This window comes from Maylandia zebra, linkage group LG7, assembly GCF_041146795.1.
Source record: "Maylandia zebra isolate NMK-2024a linkage group LG7, Mzebra_GT3a, whole genome shotgun sequence".
Lineage (NCBI taxonomy): Eukaryota > Metazoa > Chordata > Actinopteri > Cichliformes > Cichlidae > Maylandia > Maylandia zebra.
The window spans coordinates 5,486,834-5,506,493 of NC_135173.1; the positions used below are offsets into that span (position 1 = coordinate 5,486,834).

At 40.4% G+C, this 19,660-nt stretch overlaps 2 protein-coding genes across 3 annotated transcripts; one reads left to right on the forward strand and one right to left on the reverse strand.

Annotated features, from left to right (window-relative positions):
• Window positions 1-74: 74 nt before the first annotated feature.
• On the reverse strand, window positions 75-4,631 carry spty2d1 (SPT2 chromatin protein domain containing 1). Its single transcript, XM_076885609.1, has 6 exons — window positions 4,119-4,631; window positions 3,719-3,833; window positions 1,859-3,553; window positions 786-945; window positions 620-694; window positions 75-530 (listed from the first exon to the last, which is right to left on the reverse strand). Exons 1-6 carry the CDS (start codon window positions 4,179-4,181, stop codon window positions 437-439), a joined length of 2,202 nt encoding a protein of 733 aa, XP_076741724.1. The 5' UTR covers window positions 4,182-4,631; the 3' UTR covers window positions 75-436.
• Window positions 4,632-7,688: 3,057 nt separating this feature from the next.
• On the forward strand, window positions 7,689-19,590 carry tmem86a (transmembrane protein 86A). 2 transcript variants are annotated; one of them, XM_076885610.1, is made up of 4 exons: window positions 7,689-7,716; window positions 8,587-8,882; window positions 14,494-14,758; window positions 15,059-19,590. In XM_076885610.1, exons 2-4 carry the CDS (start codon window positions 8,862-8,864, stop codon window positions 15,484-15,486), a joined length of 714 nt encoding a protein of 237 aa, XP_076741725.1. In that variant the 5' UTR covers window positions 7,689-7,716; window positions 8,587-8,861; the 3' UTR covers window positions 15,487-19,590. The 2 variants fall into 2 exon arrangements, with proteins under 2 accessions (XP_076741725.1, XP_004563434.1); XM_004563377.3 differs by having other exon boundaries at window positions 7,698-7,716; window positions 8,750-8,882.
• Window positions 19,591-19,660: the final 70 nt, after the last annotated feature.

A 19,660-nucleotide genomic window follows, 5' to 3' on the forward strand; every position in this document is an offset into this window, starting at 1 on the left:
ATAACATTTCATGTTAGCGTTTTGTTTTGTTTGTTTGTTTTTTTTAAAAAGAGGAAAAAGAAAGAAAGAAATCAATCACACTTTTCCATTACTGTAGTTGTTGATGCCAATCTTTTTTGTTTGTTTTTTTAAACAGATGGGACTGTAGGTATCCCTGCACTCAGCAGGTAAAATAAATAAGAAAGGACAATGTGAGAACTTTAATCCTAGTGCCTGAATAATTTGTGCATATTGTCTTTTTTAAGCCTTCTTTTACTAAAATTCTTCCTCTCCAGTTTTCTTGAGATGCTGCTAGGTTTTATCTAATCTCAGGGAGAGAAGCAATGACAAAGCACCCAAAGTGGACAGTCACTGGGTTTTGTATATCCCTTTGTCGCATCTCTCAGCAAAATGAAGAAAATGATCTTATTTTATTCCTCTCAACGACAATGAGGCCTCAGTTCATTTTTTTCCTCTTGACGTTTTTTCTTTTCAGCTCTTCTTCCTCCCTTCTTTCCTCCTCCAGATCCTCCTGCACAGCCATTCTCAGGCTAAAGTGGCAAATCACAGAAATACAGAACAAAACATTATTTTGTATTTTTTTTTTAAAGGAGTAGACCACTATGGACAAATGGCACACAGACAGAAAAAGAAACTGAAATCTTTCCAGCTGCTCTCCATGAATTTTAGTGCATAGTCACTCTCATCTCTGTATCTGCAGAGGTTGAAAACAAATATAGAATTTGATTTTCAGTTCAATTAAATGGATTTTTCCTTACATCAGACCATGTAGTGACACGCCTTACCTGCTTCGATCATAGCCAAAGATTTCCTTTATGTGCTTAGAAATTTCCTCCTGCACCTCACCTCCATCATCAATAAAATCATCCATTTCTGAGTCATACTCATCTTCCTCATCCTCATATTTCCTCTTGTATGCAGATGTGATAGGTGGCAGCATCGGTCCTGGATAATGAATATAGAAATTACTTTCAAAATGCGGCATATCAAATTTTTCCCTTGTCAATATAAACATAGTAGAGAGAAGACACTGAAATTATGTTTTGTCTGAGGTAGGTCGCAGCTCTGCGACACAATAATGAGGACAAAGGCTGTGAGTGTTGCTGACACTTCATTCAGTTGGGCAAACAAACCCTTTGCCCTGTAGCAGACTGTTGTGTTTTTTTTCAGGCTGTTAGCAAATGTTAGCAATTTTAAATATAATATAATATGATATAATAATTCTAGCCTATGCCGCTTAGGATTGCTGGAATTGATGCTTTTCCACACGGTCCAAACAATCCACAGTCAGTGTCCTGACACAGACACAATGTAACACCCCCCAGATGTCCCATGTTCATGCTCCAGTGGGTAAGAGCTGTTTTGCAGCAGTCAACACAATATTACGCTGATGGGTTTATTACTGTGTGCACAATGTATAATACAATTTCCTTTGTATTGTGTTGCTTGTGGGTTACGGGAAGTTGTTTTTTCTCTCTCTCATATATATTTTTTCTCTCTCTCATATATATATATATATATATATATATATATATATATATACACACACATATACATACATATATTACACTATAATATGAAATACTCACCATTTATATGACCTATACATTTGACCTACAAGTACTTTTTGCTTGTTTTGTTACAGGTAACCATTGCAATAAGAGTTCAAATGTTGAATGTTATTTAAAATGTAGAGAGAAGTTCTTTGTATGGTGCTTAGTGTTTCTGGATTATGTTCGTCAGGCTATTTGTAACACTACTAAATATCCTCGTGACTAAAACACTAAACAGTGTCCGTAACTGAACCCATGATTAACTTAACTTAATTTCATATCATTATTTTCACTCTGATTGTTACCTGGTGGCCTGTTCATCATAGGTCTCTGTGGCATCCCCGGCCGAGGTGGCATCCCCGGCCGAGGTGGCATCCCCGGCCGAGGTGGCATCCCCGGCCGAGGTGGCATGCCTTGCATCCCCGGCCGAGGTGGCATGCCTTGCATCCCCGGCCGAGGTGGCATGCCTTGCATCCCCGGCCGAGGTGGCATGCCTTGCATCCCCGGCCGAGGTGGCATGCCTTGCATCCCCGGCCGAGGTGGCATGCCTGGCCTGGGTCCACCAACATTCTTGGATGAGATGGTCTCTGACACTACAGTGCACTTTGGTCTTCCAGGTCCTAATCCACTACTGCTAGTTGGTCTTCCTGGTACAAGTCCTCCACTGCCAGGCCGACCTGGTCCACTTCCTTGAGGTCGGGATACAATACTTCCAGGATGACCTTGAAGGCCACTACCACCAGGCCTGGCCTTTGGCACACTACCAGATGTTCCTCCAGTTTTTGACTGAGGCTGGCTCCCAGCCTTAGGGGGGCCACTCAAAGAAGGTCTCATCACTGAATTTCCACCTGATTTTGCTGCAGAATTCATTCCAGACCGTGGTGGTTCTCCCCTTCCGAACTTGGGGTCTCCATTTGTGGGTCCCTGCTTTGAGGAGCTACCCTGACTAGGCTTAATCTGTTGAGAACTCACCTGTTTGGACTTCTGGCCTGTGCCAGCTGTACAAGAGGGCCTGTTCCCAGGAATACCTGAAACTTTTCCTTGAAGTAATGACGAGCTTTCTCTTCTGAAGCTAAGGTCACTTAAGGTGCTGGATTTGTGGCTAGACGAGGGCTTTGGGGCCCCTTGTTTGGCTAAAACCTGAGATGACATGGCTTTTGAAGGTACTTTACTGTTTATGACACCTGATGAATTAGACAAGCTTGTCTTGGATTTTTCTTTATCACTGCAAGACAGCTTGGTTCTTTCTCTATCACTACCAGAGAGTTTGGAAAAAGAGAGGCCTGTATCATTAAATACTGTTGGTTGTGACTTCTTTATTGACCCACTGGGCACACTTTGTTTTTCTAAGCAGATCTTTTGTGGTCTGCTGTTCTTCTGTTCCCTCTCAAAAGTGTTTTTTTGACTTGAACTATAACCAGACTGAGACTTCCCATCTCTTCCTCTGTCTGCCTTTGAGTTTTTGTCTTTGTCTTGTTTCTTAGCCTTGCGCTCAATCTCCAGTTCCTTTATCTCATCTGCTGTGCGCAGCCTTTCCTCCTTTTTCACTACTTTGGGTTTTAGATCAACTGGTTCAAACTGTTTCTTTTCTGCCAATTTGAGCAAGTCAGCAAAGTTCATGGAAGGTGCAGGGGGCTTGGGCGGCCCATTGTTTTTTTTAGAAGAGGTTTTGCCACTACTACTGCTACTATTTCCCGCTATTCTCCCAGGCCTCAGTGGCTCGGGCTCGGACTCTGGCTCTGAATCTGTCTGTTCATACTCGTAGTTGTCCTCATCATCCTCTGGGTCAACTGTATTATTCCTAAAACTTCCCCCATTCAAGTCATCTTCCTGCATATCATGTTTTGATCTCCTCTTTTTGGGAACCTCTACCACTGGGACACCATTGTAGCCTTTGAAGTTATCCTTAGTTCGGGAGGCCATGGCACGCGCTTTACGGTCTGACTTTAACTCAACCCTCTTGGCTAATAGCTCCTCTTTCTGTTTCTTCATTTCCCATTCTAGGAAAAAACACACACACACACACACACACACACACACACACACACACACACACACACACACACACACAAAATGAATGAAGAACAATCTGTATACAACAGTCCATAACTAATAAATCCCAATATTCTGCATTAGAAACTTAACAGTTATTAAATCATTAATACCTTTCTTTTTGTTTTCAGTGACTTGCTTCTTCAGAAGTGCCTGCACAGCAGCAGGATTTACACCCTTTGACTTTGGGTCCTTTTTCGGGGGTCCAGCTTGTAAACTGTATCTCTTCTGCTCAAAGAGAAGAACACATACAATACAAGTTGTAGTTTATGGGGAAAGTGTACACTCTTGTTTAACATTTACAGTCCTCCCCATAATGATATAGCAAAAATGGTAATCTAATGTCACAATAAAATGTAGCATGTTTGTACACGTCTATACAGTATGACGACAATGAAAGTTGGCTACATTAACAGACCCTCCCTGATCTGTTTTTTCACACACATACCCACAGATGTTAAGTTTTCTCAGTGGCATGAGTAAAACGTCTGCCAGTGAGAGCCTTCTACTCACCTGTACACTGCTGAGGCCCTGGTTTTGTGAGGCGATGTTCAATATGTTATCAAAATCCATCATTTCGGTCGGCGATGTAGGCTGGCTGTTTGAAGACTCAAGTAGGAGTGCTGAATGACTGTTTAGCTTTCAGGCGTTTCCAAACTTTACTTAGCCAGACAGCTGTAACAAACGACTGTATCAGTAACAGTCTACTGTAGGACATTTGCAAACAGAGTAGTTAATCCTACTTTCTTCACAATAGCACGCGTTAGCAAAGTTAGCTAATCTAACGTTTGGCAACGTTAACGTCAGCTAACCAAAAAGCTCGAAAGGCGAACTTCCGCTCTGCGCTGATAACGCACCAAACTAAGGGAAACCCCATCAAAATTTGCGTATTCAGCACCTACAGATGGACAAAAACCTCCAAATAACAAAAAAATAAATAAATCGAGCACAACCGACGCCGGGTGTTAGTAGAGACTAGCAGCTGGGTAGAACGAAAATTAAAGGTCCGAAGAGCTACTAACGGAAGTAAGATGACTCACTTGTGCGTATATCCGGCTTTGTGGGAGTACGAGTCAGAAAACGTTTTAGTCCGAAGTGTATTCGTGTAATATTTTATATGTGAGCGAGTTTTTGATTCATTTTCACGAACAAAATAATAACCCAACAAATTAACTTCCAAATACAAATATTTATTTTTGTTGACGCGTGTCCGCTGAAGACAGGACGATGACTCTGAAAATGTCACATGGTCCTCCTAACCCATAGACTGCATCTTATATACACTATAAGATGCAGTCTTATAGAAACTCGTTGTTTGAGAAGCGGTGATCCATCTTGATCGTGGATAAAGGAACCGACTGTCTGTTCGTATAACGGGACTTCCAGAAGTTCCTCCATACACTTGCCGGATACATGTATGAGGAGCACTTCCGTTTTCGGCCCCATAGTTTCCTTACGCAATGTCCGTCCAGAACACGTTTTGACAGCTGCAGACCACATGGTGTCGCCACTACTGTGGAAATCTAGAACACTAGAAATTTGATGCGAGGTATCAACAGAGCTGTTTCCACGTGTCTTTTCTTTCCTCGTCAAATAAATAAATAACGTTTATGTCTGGGTCAAAAAAGAACACAGAGAATGCTACAACTTGTTTCCAGTGTTAGAAATATTTACAATAAAAATCATGTAATAAAAGAGGACAGGCTTACAAAAGATAATACAACAATCTTGGAGAGTGAGTGGATGCCTATGGAGAAGAAGTGTATTGGTACTGTTTTTCAAAAACAAGAGTGTGACGTACGTACAGAGGTGTCGTTACTACAGAGCAGGGGCGATTCAAGGATCAGAGCTTTGGGGGTGCTGAGCACCCAGAGAGCTGCCCACCCAGGCAAGGTAAACTTTACTCATCACGATGAGACTTCTTCCTTGTCTCTTTTAGTCCCTGCATCCCTAAATGTTTCCAGTTGTCCCAAATTCCCTCTGACTGTCTCCTTGGTGCATTTAAACCCCTGTTCCTCCCTGTCCTCATCGTCTGTTGTCTTCATCTCCATTATCAGTCATCATAATTTTACCCTCTCTGTGCAAGTCTGCAAATTTCTTTATTAAATCATAAGATTCTTAAATTCATCAAGTCTCTCTGTGCCTGGGTCCTCGTCACAAAACTTGACATCACTGTTTTGTACATTTTAACACAATTTAATCCCCACATTTGTGAAAGAAAAGCAAAACACTTTTTTGACAAGTCTGTAACAAAACCATCAAATCTGATAAAGGTTATTAATATGCTGCTAAAGAAGAATGGATTGGAATTTTAAAAAAAAACTGATGATGAAAATGATGCTCATAGTGAGTAAAAAGTAAACTGAGTGCATTTTTTGGACAGAGATTCACTTTTAAAGTGTATGTATAATATAATACAGATACATAAAAAATACACTCCAAAAATAAAAGAGTCCTTGAAATGTACAAAATATTATTAAAAAATTAGGAAAATTGAGACACCTTGGCCTATGGTATAATGTATGAAAAGATCTTTACTGCAGATACTACTATGGCTCTGCAGATTTTTTCTTTTCTTTTAACCTATGTCGCCTCACCTTGAGGTTGGCAAATCTGTCTATCACATTTTGGTGGTCAAGTCTCTCAAGCATCTCTTTCTCAACTGACATCACAGCCAGGTGCTGGAGTCAGCTTTGACCCATGGTCCTTCTCAGCCAGGTATGGAGCTGACTCAAGACACTAAAAGACCTCTCACAACCACAGCTGCTAACTGGGTTTGTTAGGGCAACCTGAATAACAGTTTTCAGTGTGGGGAAGATCTGATTATCCAGAAGATTGTACAATGTTAACATATCTGGGATGGCACCAGCCTCACTCTTGAGCTTCAAAAAGTCTTTGGCAACCGTGACTTCCTCTGACTGAAGCTCAATATGGTAATGCAGTGCCAGGGCTGACAACCCAGTTTGTTTTGCAGATTCTGTATAGCAGCTTTAATCTAGAGAGAACACAACTTCCAGATTGTATGAGTAAAATTAATTGGGGGGTTTTTTCTTTGCCAGTTTAACAGTTTTTGTTTTGCCTGTTAGTACTCCCTGTCTGTTTTCTTACCTGGTTCTTCCTGACCTTGTACTTTCTCCTCATGCTCCCCTCTTTCCTCTCTCCCTCTTTGGACTGACAATCATACACAAATAGATTGTATTCAATTAGATAAAAAAATACTATTAAGATCACTAATAAAAAAGTCCTCTCTCAGTGTACTTTCAACCAAAAGGCAAATAACCAAACCACATGTACATCTAATAAAGGATATAAATATTGAAACACTGATCCAACATTACCCAAGGTACTAACTAGTCAGTTAGCTAGTTAGGTTTTCAGTTAGGGTTCAATATCGGTACATACACATATGACAAAAAAAACAGTTTCTCTCATTACATTTCAAACAGTTGTAGCAACAGTGGTAACAACGGCAGGCTACGGACAATGTTAAGTTTTAGATTTTAAATAGGCTATATACATTTCAATGAGATCAACAGGACAGTCAAATATCGCTGATGTTACTACAGAGGAGGACGGTTTGTAGGGTAGCAAACATCATTGGAAAACAAGTTTTCAACACTGCAGGTTACCTGGGTGTAATGTTTTTCAGCTAAAAAGAAACATGGCCTGACCCCTACCTAACTATATAAAGAGTAACCGAAAGTTAAATGCAGCTAATATGTCCTGCAAGGAACTTCCACCTCCCCTCCGCTGCAGCCACTATCGCTCTGGCACAGCAACGGCGCTAGAGCCAGAGCAGGGGAGAGCCGAGCTGGAACAAACCATTTTGGGAGGGGGAGGGGTTATCTATACTTTTGTTGTTAAAATGTTCCATCTCAATTAAGTACTGTATGCTTTTATATTTTTAGTAGTGTGTCCCACAAACAGCAAATATCTTTTAAAAAAGTAAGAAATCTTTGGGGGTGCTTTGATTCATTTTGGGGGTGCTGAAGCACCCCCCAAAATGGGCTAAAATCGCCCCTGCTACAGAGGCATAAAGCTGATGAGCCACGACAGCTAGCTAGCTAGGAAACAGTTGTGGAAGCTTGGTTAAGAAGGGAGTTGACAATCGGTGAGTAGCAGTATGTCTTCAAGCGGAGAAAAAATGATAGATAAATAAAATATGTTTGCTTTGAGGGTGTTGATAGAGAAGTGTAGAGAAGATCAGAAGCTGCACTGTAGCTTTGTGGAGCTAGAGAAAATGAGAAACTGGTATCACATAAGTAGTCGCAGAGATGCCTGTGAAGGTGGTGGAGAACATGTATGAAGCCAGACTGTAGTGAGGTGGTAGGGGTGATAGATGACTTCAAAGTGTGGGTGAGATTGTGATCTGTAGTGAGAGCAGGTGGACAAGATCCTGGAGAGGTGGAGGTATGTTCCAGGGAAAAGAGAATGAAAGTTGGAACAGAATACATGTGTGAATTAGAGAAAGAGAGGTGTTACAGTAAATGCAAGAGGGTAGAAGTAGTGAAGGTGGACTAGTTTAAATACCTGGGGTCAGCCATAAAAAGCAATTGACAGTGCACAAGAAAGTTGAAGAAGGGAGCGCACACAGGTTGGAGCAGGTGGGGAGGAGTGACAAGAGTGGTTTGTGACAGTAGGACAGCAGCAACAGTGAAGGTTGACAAGAAAGCCAAACCTGTCATGGCGTATGGTTTGGAGACAATGACCTTAAAGCAAATTGAAGCAGCGGTTTCTGTGATTTGGCACTAAATAAAACTGAATTTAATTGAATTAAAACAAAAAAAAAGAGGAGCGTAAGGTGTCAGAGTTGAAAATGCTCCGGCAGAAAAGTGGTTATTAATAGCTTAATAGCTTTCAATTCATCATCCATACAGCAGTAATGTTTTCTCATCTCTAACGCTCAATATGATCAATTAACGCTGAACTGTCAATGTGCAATCAAAAACCAAGCTCGACAAATCAAGCTCCATTTCCGTAGAATGTAAATAAAGGCCATCTGCTCCGGTATGTAAAAGGAACCCCGACTCCTCCTATCAGGGCGTCGCCTGACGCCTAATTCCGCCCTCTAAGACCAGTCTCTGCACCTATTGGTCAACACTGAAAGGCCTGTCACTGCCTCTCTGATGTCGGACCGCCCACAGGATCGAGGACAAAAACAATCGGCATCTCGCCTTCCTCAGTAAAACATAAACAAGAAGACTCAAACGAATCAGTGTATCCTTTTTAAGCGGCACGGGCAGCACCGAGGGAGAAATGGTTTCTCCAGTAACAGTGGTAAGTACCAGTTTCAAATGGCCATTTAAAACATTCAGGAATAAACAGCGGCTAGTTAAGCTAGTGATACAATAACGAGACTTCCGAAGATAACATCCTTAATGTGTGCATTGTCGACTGCCTCGAGCTGCTATTCAAGCATTTACTGGGGCATTTTCGTTGTTATTCATATCTTGTCATACTTTATCTCGGAAGGCCAGCGCATGCTCTCTGGTTCATTATTTAATTGCCAGTAAATAAGCGCGTCTGCTAAATGAAAAACCGTTCGGTCAGGTGCTCGCGGTAACTCACGCAGCTATCTCATTTTCTCGTCATTAAATAGTGTCCCTCTGTATGTGTTTGTGCAGACACAAGGCAGAAACTTTCTTGTTTCCGTCTAGCCGTTTCCCTTTTTTGGCACAGCAGCGACGCTGCTCGCTTGTTCCTTCTCGGTATTGAACATACACAAATTTCGAAAGGCTATCCCTGACAAAAAAGAAAAAGCTGTCATGCCACGACCTTTTTTGTGTTTTTTTTCCCGTTCCTTACCCTCCAGTAACGCATGCGCCGAGCTGTGGTCGATTCTGGCTTTCTTTTCATCTCCCTTGTTGTAGCTGTGCTTTATATAGAGTTTATTGTTTGGCGTATCTATTGGCTCAATAATGGACCTCACCTGGAAATCGTCCATTTTGACAAAAAAGCTGATAACTACATGAATAATTTAAGCAGGTGGAGCATCATCTTGCTCTAGCAGAGCTGCTATGAAATTTTACCCCCTTTGCTGGGGCCATGAAGGACGGTTCATTGTAAGTTGGCCTGTAGAAAACCCGGGTGTGTAAGCCTGTGTGGAGGAATGCCTGCCATACAGACTAGTTTCCTTAGTGATGAAGATACTGTGCAGGTCCTGGTTTTCCTTTATTTCTATTAGGGTCCCAACATTGCTGAGAAAAAGATGTATGCTTTTATTCAGGGTTGTTTTTCTGATGCTGAAAAATTATAATATATTGGTGTGTTAGTGTCTGATAATTGCCAGTACCTGTTCAGAAGTAAACGTGATTATTGTCCCACTGGAGGCTGCTATTATTCAGTTTTACTTAGATGCAGTTCAACAGTTCCTGCTTGATTTTTTTTTGGTATGTTTTTTTTTTTTTAAACACAGTACTACACTCAGTTTTACAACAGTGAGCAGAATGTTGTCCTTATAAGGGACTCTATGAACATTTTTAAATCTAGATATGTCAAGGAACCATTCAAACAGGCAGAGCACATGCAGTCTGAAACCAATCTGTACTGCCCAAAGACTTTGACTCACGTTGCTTGCCTTAACTTGATTTGCTTATTTTTGGCTATATTGATCATCTGTAGAGGCATCAGCACATCCAGTGCCCACAGTGGGGGGGATTTTGTTTTGTTGTTTGTTTGTTTGTTTTTTTATCAGAAACTGAAGTTTTTACTCTTACGTCAGGAACTCAAGACGTCATACAGTGCAGCAGTAAGGTTGTATTCCTTTCTAGTCTGCATCCCCAAATGTCTTCAAGTCATCTTTGTTGAGCTAAAGCAGCTCAAAGATGGAAAAAACAGAGTTGTGTGATGCTTCGTAGAAATAACATTGTCATAAGACTCACATGCCAGCTGTGCAGACTTTAGAGGCGCCATATTTCTGTACTTCAAAAGGACACAAAAAAGAAAGAACAAATTGTCTTTTCTTTGGTTTAGGATACGAGGTGCCTTTTAAAGGTCAGTCGATGTGTATTGACTAATCATGCAAATATAGTCAATCATTAACAGTATTATTGTTTAACAGAGGACAGGAGCAGGTGTGTGTAGCTGTTCAGCTTTATATGGTCCTGCACTTTTGCAAACATCCTTTATTTATAATGTGATCATTTAGACAGATAAATGATGACGAAATGATTCATTTTCTTTGCTTCTTAAGTGAGGTATTATGTTCTCCTTTTTTTTTCTGGCGACAGCCGGCTATTACAGGACTAACAGCCATCGCTAATGTCCCTGTCTTCAGTGCTCCCACAGACAAACTGACGCCTCCACGAATAAGAGTGGACTGGTTTACAGTTGAGATGATAGTGTGCTACATAACTCCACCAATTTCAGTCAAGTACAAGAAACTGAACAGGAGAACAATGCTGATCATCTGAGCAAGAAACCCATTAAAACTGGTATAAAGCAGTTTATGGATTCCCACAAGCAATTATGCTTTCCTGATGGAAAAATTTGTGCAATCACATTTTAATGGGGGTGGGGAAATATTACAGCAGCAATTGTTTAGGATATGACAGAAATTAATACTTGAACTCCTGATACTATCATAATCTGGATTCATATCTAAGTCTGCAAAATGAAACTTCTTTTATAGAACACTGTAACAAAATTGAAGCCTAATTGTATTAGAAGACTTAAAGGATTATGTTATAAATGTTTCAAATCCTATTTTAGTTATGCCTTTCTCCTTCTTAAAGGATTTTGTTTAGCGTGTACATGCCATGATTGGATGGCAAAGAATAAAAAACGAAACTGAAAAGTATCTCAAACCCAGCATAGAACAGACTAAAGGTTATAGGAGTCACTGACTTCCTCCCAACTTCCTTTCCTTTCTTAAGTGCCAAACCAATCATTAGTCTTGTCTGTAGATAGAAATCAAACTGACACTGCCTTATTGAGCATAGTAAACTGTTTTCACTGGACCTTATTTAATAAGAACTAACTGCTATATGTGTAATGAGAATACCTAAAGTCATCCTTGAGTCCCAGGAGTGTAACAGATATGGCATGTGGTGTTTTCTTGTGCTCTGTCCTAAAGTAAGACAACCCTGGCTTTTTAAGTAGAATTTTCATATCGGTTAGTCTGGGAGTGTTGCCAGGGCCGTCTCCTTGCCTCGCCACCTATGTGGCCTTAATGTGATAGATAGGTTCACTGTACAAGTACAGCAAAGTGGATAATGGAAAGGAGTGCATTAGTTCCCATTATATACCTAGCCCTGGTTTGATGGCAGTGGAAAACAGCATTACACTTGTACCTAGAGGAGACTGATATTAATCTTAAATGTATTGTGAAAGCAGAAAACAAAACTGCTGAAATTTATCTTAATCTTGTCAGAGTGAAAAAGTGGCAGAGCAAGTATTGTTACTTCTTTTTGCCATTTTGGTAGGAAACCTAAATATTCAAAGAAAAATGACTGAAACAACTTTTATTTTTACAGGATACATCTAACTAAAAGTACTTTATAACGCAAGAATTTGAAGTAATAATCAGGGGTAATTTTAGTATTGTAATCCATATGCTGAAGCGGCTTAAGAGGTGAGTTTAAAAGTAAATGTCCAATCTTGGCACGCAGACCACTAGGTATCCAGAAGCTCTGTGTGCGTGTGCTAGGTATCTTCATACACTCAGATATATATATATATATATATATATATATATATATATATATATATATATATATATATATATATATATATATATATATATATATATATATATATATATATATATATATATATATATATATATATATATATATATATATATATATATATATATATATATATATATATATATATATATATATATATATATATAAAATTAGCTAAAACTTATATTGTGACTATGGAACAATATCAAATAATGTTGTGTATGAAGCTTTAGTAGGTCTGCAGAGCTCCTGGGAGGATCATATAACACATGTAAGCAGTGGATAAACATATAGCTAACTGAGTGCTAAAACACACTCCTGGCATATCTACCTGATGGAAACCTGTTTCCAAGCAAGGGCTTTCCTGGAGACCATATAATTCAGGAAATTTAGACAGATACATTACTGCCTTTTTCCTCTATTGTCTCGTTCTCAATGGATGTCCTTGCACCACACAAGCCCTTGGAAGTAATGTGCTTGTTGCATCCTCCCTGAAGCAGACTGTTGATTACATTTAGAAAAATGGTCAAAGTGCCTTCCTAGTCTGGCATGCTTTCAGGGAACATGCAAATGATCTTCTCAGCATCCTGCTTTTAATACTGGAGAACCCAGGCAATAGTTATTTTGCTGTCCTACTTTTAGCTCAATATGGTCATGACTGTATGAACTTGTGCATCAGATCCCTGTTGTTTTCCTGCTGGTAGTCTATCAGGTACTCTAGAGTAGGTTTGGTGTCACCTAAACTCGGTCACTTAAACCTCACCCCCTTCTTCCTTCTCCATGTTTCTGCGTGCTTCAGCACAGAGAATCGTCTGATCATTAGGGTTTTCCAGTTAATATTGTAGGGGTTTACCTTGCTATATAAGTCTCATTCATTCTACTGTTGTTGCAAATTGGCAGTATACAACTAAAATTGAATTAAAATAAACTGAACACTTCAGTTGATCCTGTACTGTCATTTGATCTGTTACTTTTTTGAAGAATTGTGCATTTCTGGTCTGTTCCTTTCTACCTTCCTTCACAGAAATAAACTGTAAGATCCTTCAGTCTCTATCCTACTCCTCCTCTGCTACTACATCCAGCTGTCATCTGAATGGTGGTACACCAGCTCATTCACTGTTTTTGTTTTTTGTTTTTTTCCCCCCTAAGGCTTCTTTATTTGTGCTTCTTCTTATTTTCCTTTCTCTTTGTCCTAGTTGCCCTTTCTTTCCTTTTTTTTCTCTTTTGAACTTTGCAACCATGCCAGGGCTTTTTTTGGGGGGTTTTTTGGTTTGTTTTTTTTTTTTTTTTTTACATCATTTTGCTTACCACTGAATATATCAGGGTAGGATGCAAAAAAACACGCTGTAAAATAGCCCTTTGGGACATCAAACCAGCAGTTCTTGCCCAGTCTTTTGAAACTTTTCCTTGCTGCACTATGACCCATTGTTCCTCCTCTTCTTCCCGCCTTATTCATATACTCTTCTCTCGTCCAGCGATCTCACCTCTAGTGAACCCACACTCAGTGCCTTTCCCTTCCACCTCACCCACTTTCTTTTTTCTTTTGCCTTTTGATCCCACAGGCCTGCCTCAAAAGTGATTCTCAGAATCACCGGTGGCTCATCATTCCAGGGGTTTTGTGAAACTTTTTCATACTCTGGATTTGTATGCGTGTTGTGTGCCTCATCTATTTGGACAAAAATAAATATGACTGGTAACACAGTTGGAAAGAGGAACTTGAGTGATGATTACACTTCACAGTTCTCAGTAACTTCATATACGAGGAAGAAGGTAAACCAGACGAGAAAGGAAAAACAAAATAATAAAATTAGTTGCAAAAAGGAGAAATTTAAAGGTTACTAGGAGTCACAGTTTGGGAGCGTTCTCATTTCCTTCGACAGCCTTTTCCCACAAAGTTTGGTTTCAGTGACACGTGTACGTATGGCTGACGGCAAGAAACTAATGGCCACACAAAGTCAGCAGTTTTAAATCTCACTACTTGTTTTTTTCCCTCCTTTATTCATAAATATAACACTATGCAGCTCAAACAGAAAATGCATCTATTTTAACCTCGTAAGCCCCAACGCCCCCAGATACGGGGGCAAAAGGCAGGACATCAGGTAGGCTTGGGGCTTAAGAGGTTAAGTCGATGATTATAAGAGCATCACATGTATTTGCAACTATATTTCAGTTATTAATGTAACTATTCATTTTACTTTCAGGTCAAGAGTGAAGGCCCTAAATTGGTGCCATTCTTCAAAGCAACCTGTGTATACTTTGTCCTGTGGCTGCCCACCTCAAGCCCATCTTGGTTCAGCGCCTTGATCAAATGCCTGCCCATCTTCTGCCTGTGGGTGTTTTTGCTGGCTCATGGCTTCACCTTTCTCTGTGCTCACTCCAGTGCCCGCAAGATCTTGGCTGGTCTAATCTTTTCTGCTCTGGGTGATGCCTTTCTCATCTGGCAGGAGCAGGGCTACTTTGTCCATGGTGAGGAAAAGCTCTGCATTTTAACAATTATCTCATCAGATGTAATTCAACCATATAACAATAAATGTCTAGGTGTGTCCATTTAAAAACATCTCTGTTGTAAACAGCCATCAAATATTAACAGACATAACCCCTGGTTCAGGAATTGTTTTATCACCTGACTCCCCCTGGCTTCTTGGCCTTTTGAGCCCGTTGAAAACATTAATCAGAACCATTAGAAAGACTAAATAAAACTCAATGGAAGCAACTTGTATTAAAACCTAATTATTATGATTTCATGTATTATTTAATATTCTACAGGCCTTCTGATGTTTGCCATTACCCATATACTCTACTCTTCTGCTTTTGGGATGAAGCCCATTAACGTGCGTGCTGGGCTGGTGATCACTGCTGTATCCTTTCTGTGCTATATCCTGCTGTACCCCTACCTCTCTGGCCCCTTCACCTATTTGGTGGCCGTCTACATCGCCCTAATTGGTTTCATGGGCTGGAGGGCCATCGCAGGTTTGCAGCTGGCGAATGACCTGTGGACCTGGACCAAGTTGTCTGCCTGCCTGGGTGCCGTGCTCTTCATGGTCTCCGACCTCACCATTGCAGTCAACAAGTTCTGCTTCCCTGTGCCCCATTCGCGAGCCATCATCATGGCCACCTACTACGCTGCCCAGATGCTCATAGCACTGTCAGCTGTTGAGTGCCAGGACGTGGAGGTGGCCAGGAAGAGAACATGAGTTGCAGCAGTCTCCAAACCATGTGATTATGGACACATCTCACTGCCAGGTTCCCAGCCCCCAGCCTTCATCTCAGTGTGGTGCTCAAACACCGCTGGGCCACTACAGCCTTTACATCACCCTTCTGCCCCATTAGCGTTGTAATCTCACATGTGTCCTCTAACCAAGAAGATACAGTAGTATTATCTTCTGCCTCACCCAACAACAGTCCTACCTGCCTCCTCTAAAGATAGAATGGCTTTCAACCTAGTTACAAAGGTGATAAGTGCAGTAATATTAACCTGCTATGTAGAGAGTATTACATACTTTTAACTGGCTAATGGAAGCATGTCACTGGGCACCTTCAAGGAGTGTGTATGGGAGAGCAATGGGGTCTGTGTGCGTTGATGTATTTGATTTTTACCTCGCTTGGCACACAGTCCTTTCACACACCTCACACTCCCAGCACAGACGTATGCTTTATGTTGTCCAGCATTACTATTTAACATTTAGTTTGTTATTTGTTGTTGTTAAAAAGGGAGGGTTTTTTTAATACCGACATATACATATTTTTTCCATTCTCTGTTGCTCTGTGTTCCCCTTAATTAAGGGTGCTATTCTAAAAGCTTGTCCAAACCTGTTTTCGTTATCTGCCATCCCCTTGATATTATTTATAACAATCCTGCCCCTCTACACTTTCATAAGTCATCATCAACGTATTTTTTAAAGTATTTTTTCTTCCATGATGTCCTCGAATAACTAGATGCACAGCTTAAAAAATGATAAAAAGTAAACCAATAAGGCTGAAATTCAGGGAGGGAAATTTGGGTGTCAACAAACCAGTGTGTACTGTAAGTTTCATGACTGAACATTTATGTTGGATGGGGAAGAAGTTTAGCTTTCTCCTGAGATTCACACTGCTGTCAGTGTCCTGCTGTCACAAAGAGAACACACTAAATACCATAGTCACAGCAGACTACTGCACACATTATTACTTGCTGTGTAGTGTGCACCTGCTTCTCCTTTTGGTGTTAAGTCCACCAGGAATTTGTTTTCCCCACCAGCAGCTTTTTAAGAAACGCAGGTGCAGATGTTACCACGTACACACACCTGACACCCACAGCTCCTGCTGTGTTAGTTATTGGAAAAAGTTCATGGGGATCTTATTGCTAGAATGGATCAGCTGACATGCGCTTATTTGGCCTAATAGCAATGTTATGAAGACTGAAAAGAAGGGCTATGTTACAGGATGGAATCTTTTTGTTTATCAACTCTGTGTGTGTCTGTCAGGGCCCTGGGAAAGGGCTCACTCGCTTATAATGAAATGCACGCATACATGCACAAAAGTGTGCGCTTTGTCCTTAAGGCAGCCAAAACAAACTGAAAAACCAAAATGGGGAAAAAAAATAGGGAAGACAAGGGAACTGGCATGTCATGTGAGGAAACAGTTATCCCATTATTCCCAATAATTCCCTCTCACAGGACACTTCATCAGCTTTAATCCTGCAAAATCCGCCACAGCTAATCCCTAACAGGCTGGCTCCTATTTTGTCTTTCATCTCTTACATATTTCTGCTTCTCACCTCTCGTTTGTTTTGTCCCCTGCAATTTTTATTTTATTTTAAAACTCAGTGTCTTACTGAATATTTAAGAATTACACTCCAACTTTTTCTTCAGATGTCTACACTTGCACGTGTTTTTGAGCGTCTGCATATGTGTGAGAGTGCGTACACTGCTTTTTTTTTTTTTTTTTTTTTTTTTTCTTAGCTGTTGCTTAAACATCTGTGTGTTCTTGTGGCAAATCAGAACCAACTCGAGGCCCGAAATGCTGTGAACCAACAGAGTTTCTATGAAGTACACACACTACTGGGTATTTTTATTGTATTATCACAATGCTCTTAAAACCATCTTCATGCCCATCGCCTCTTCAGAACTGCAGCTTTGTAACAGACTGCAGATCTACTGTCAGTTAAGAACTTTAGGCTAGTTTAATAATGAAACTCTCAGATGTGATGCTGTGTATATATTGTTTATGAAGCAACCGTGGAAAATACAAGCCCATGTTATGGGTTTCTTCTGCTGGGTCATTGACCCCAACAGCTGTCAGCAGCTACATGCGCACAAAAACAAAACATACCACAAAAAACCCCACACACATTCAAACACTTCAAAAGGTGTTTAGGCATCACCTTAGCCACCATGACAGATCTGCAGGCAGACAATGGTGTTGACTGTCATCAAGGTTTTTATCAATATCAGTATCGCAGTTTTGCTTTGACCAAGAAAGACACTTGGCACAAGTGGCTATTCTTTCAGCCTGTCACTATGCTTGTCAGCACAATGTTTCTGCTTTGTCAGTCAGAAATGTTCCATCAGTCTGGTCGTGTGACCACTTTTCTTCTGTTGCGTGTTTTAATTTGTCCTCCCAGCACTGCAGACTCTGACTCTGCAGTTCTCTCCCTGTTTTCATCACCGATGGAGCACGTTCTGTCAACAATTAATATCGGCCGCCTTTGTGCTAAAAGCCGTCCACCGAAGCTTGATAGCAGTCTTAAAAGAAAGTGGAGTGCAAGTAGAGATGCTAGCCAACACAGACTCTAGTACATGGCCTCAAGTAAACCATGCAGGGACTTAGTCAAGCAGTCTTACTCATCCTTACTATGTGGGCAATTTCTGTGGGCACCTCCTTCTTTGTCCTTTGCTACACAAAGCCTCCTGACTGTTGTTCCTACAGTACAGAGCATTTATTTTTGAAATATTTCTTCTTGGCCAAACTGTTTCTTCTCTAAAGTATCTGCTTTTATTTGATTTGGGCTCCAGAAACCAAGCTTAAATTATAATTCAAAACTGAACTCATTTGACTGAGTGGAACTTGTCAACATTAGAGGTTTCTCATGTGTCAAACCAGCTGTTGTTGTTTCACAGGTGACAGAAATCTCCCCCCCCCCCCCCCCCCCCCCCCCCCCACCACCACCACCACCACCACCACCACTGGTGCAGGATTGCTTTTAGCTTTTTCATTGAGGACGAAGGTTATTATTGGGTGATATTGTAGCTTGAATTAGATTACAAGGTGAAATATGACACAGAGGGGAAGCTGTTAGCTACCACCCTGTTCCCCCACAGATGGCAGGCCAGCAGGCGCATCAGTTTACCTTAGTCTGTCAACGGCCCGTTGTTCAAAGCTTTGTGTGCACATATAAAAGGGACCAGAGAGAGCTGTCAGAGGTCTCCACAGTGAGTCCTGTGGTTTCACTTGGTCCTCTGAATAGGTTAGCACTTTTCTTTGATTAGAAGTTTTCTTGCTGAATTCTTTTTGCTGTTGTTTCTTGTGATTGTTGATTTGAAGACTTTGCTGCTAATGCACTGTGCTCATGATTACGAAGTGGGTTTCATTCAAAACGGATAGCTGTAAAGTTTGTATATTTATCATGCATGACTAGTGGGCTGATGTGACTCCTCCACATCAACACCAATGTTTTTTTTGTTTTGTTTTTTACTACAATATGTGGAAATAAACATCTTTGTAAAATTACCCCCCTCCCCCTCCCCATATTCTGCACTTTTCTGTACCCAAAGTAAGGCCAGTTGATCTCTCCTTAAACCTAGCAGTGAAAGTGTTATTAACAAAGGATTATTGTGTACTGTATCCTCTAAAGTATATGCTCATTTTTCCTTTCATTTTTTCTCGAAAAGTTAGTGTTTTGAAAGTGACAAATCAGCATGTGAGAATCATGTGTTTTCTTTAAAAGACATTCATTTTAATTAAGTGTTACTTACCTTGATGTATAAATCTTTTTTTAAAGTGTTATCCTTTCATTTGCAGAAAATGAAAACCCAAAATGTTTTGCCTGTCAATGTGGGAAAAGCCAAATTTGTTTCCCACAGATTATTTAATTCTTGTTTTAAGGTCCCTTGCAATGCAGAATTTGAATTCCGTTTATTGAAAGAATGTTTCACTTTTCTTTTAATTCAATGACGTGCTTTACCTTGTTGTCCTTGATTTTTTCACTTTATTGTGATTTCTTTCTTTCATGACTGTAGAGATGAAATAGTTTCTTCCTTGTAGTGAAACTGCTATGAATGTGAATAACTATTGGAGAAATAAATGCAATTACAATGCAAGTTCAGCAAAATGTGTTTTGTTTTTGTTTTGTTTTTTTTTTCGTTGTTGTTGTTGGTTGGTTTTTTTTTT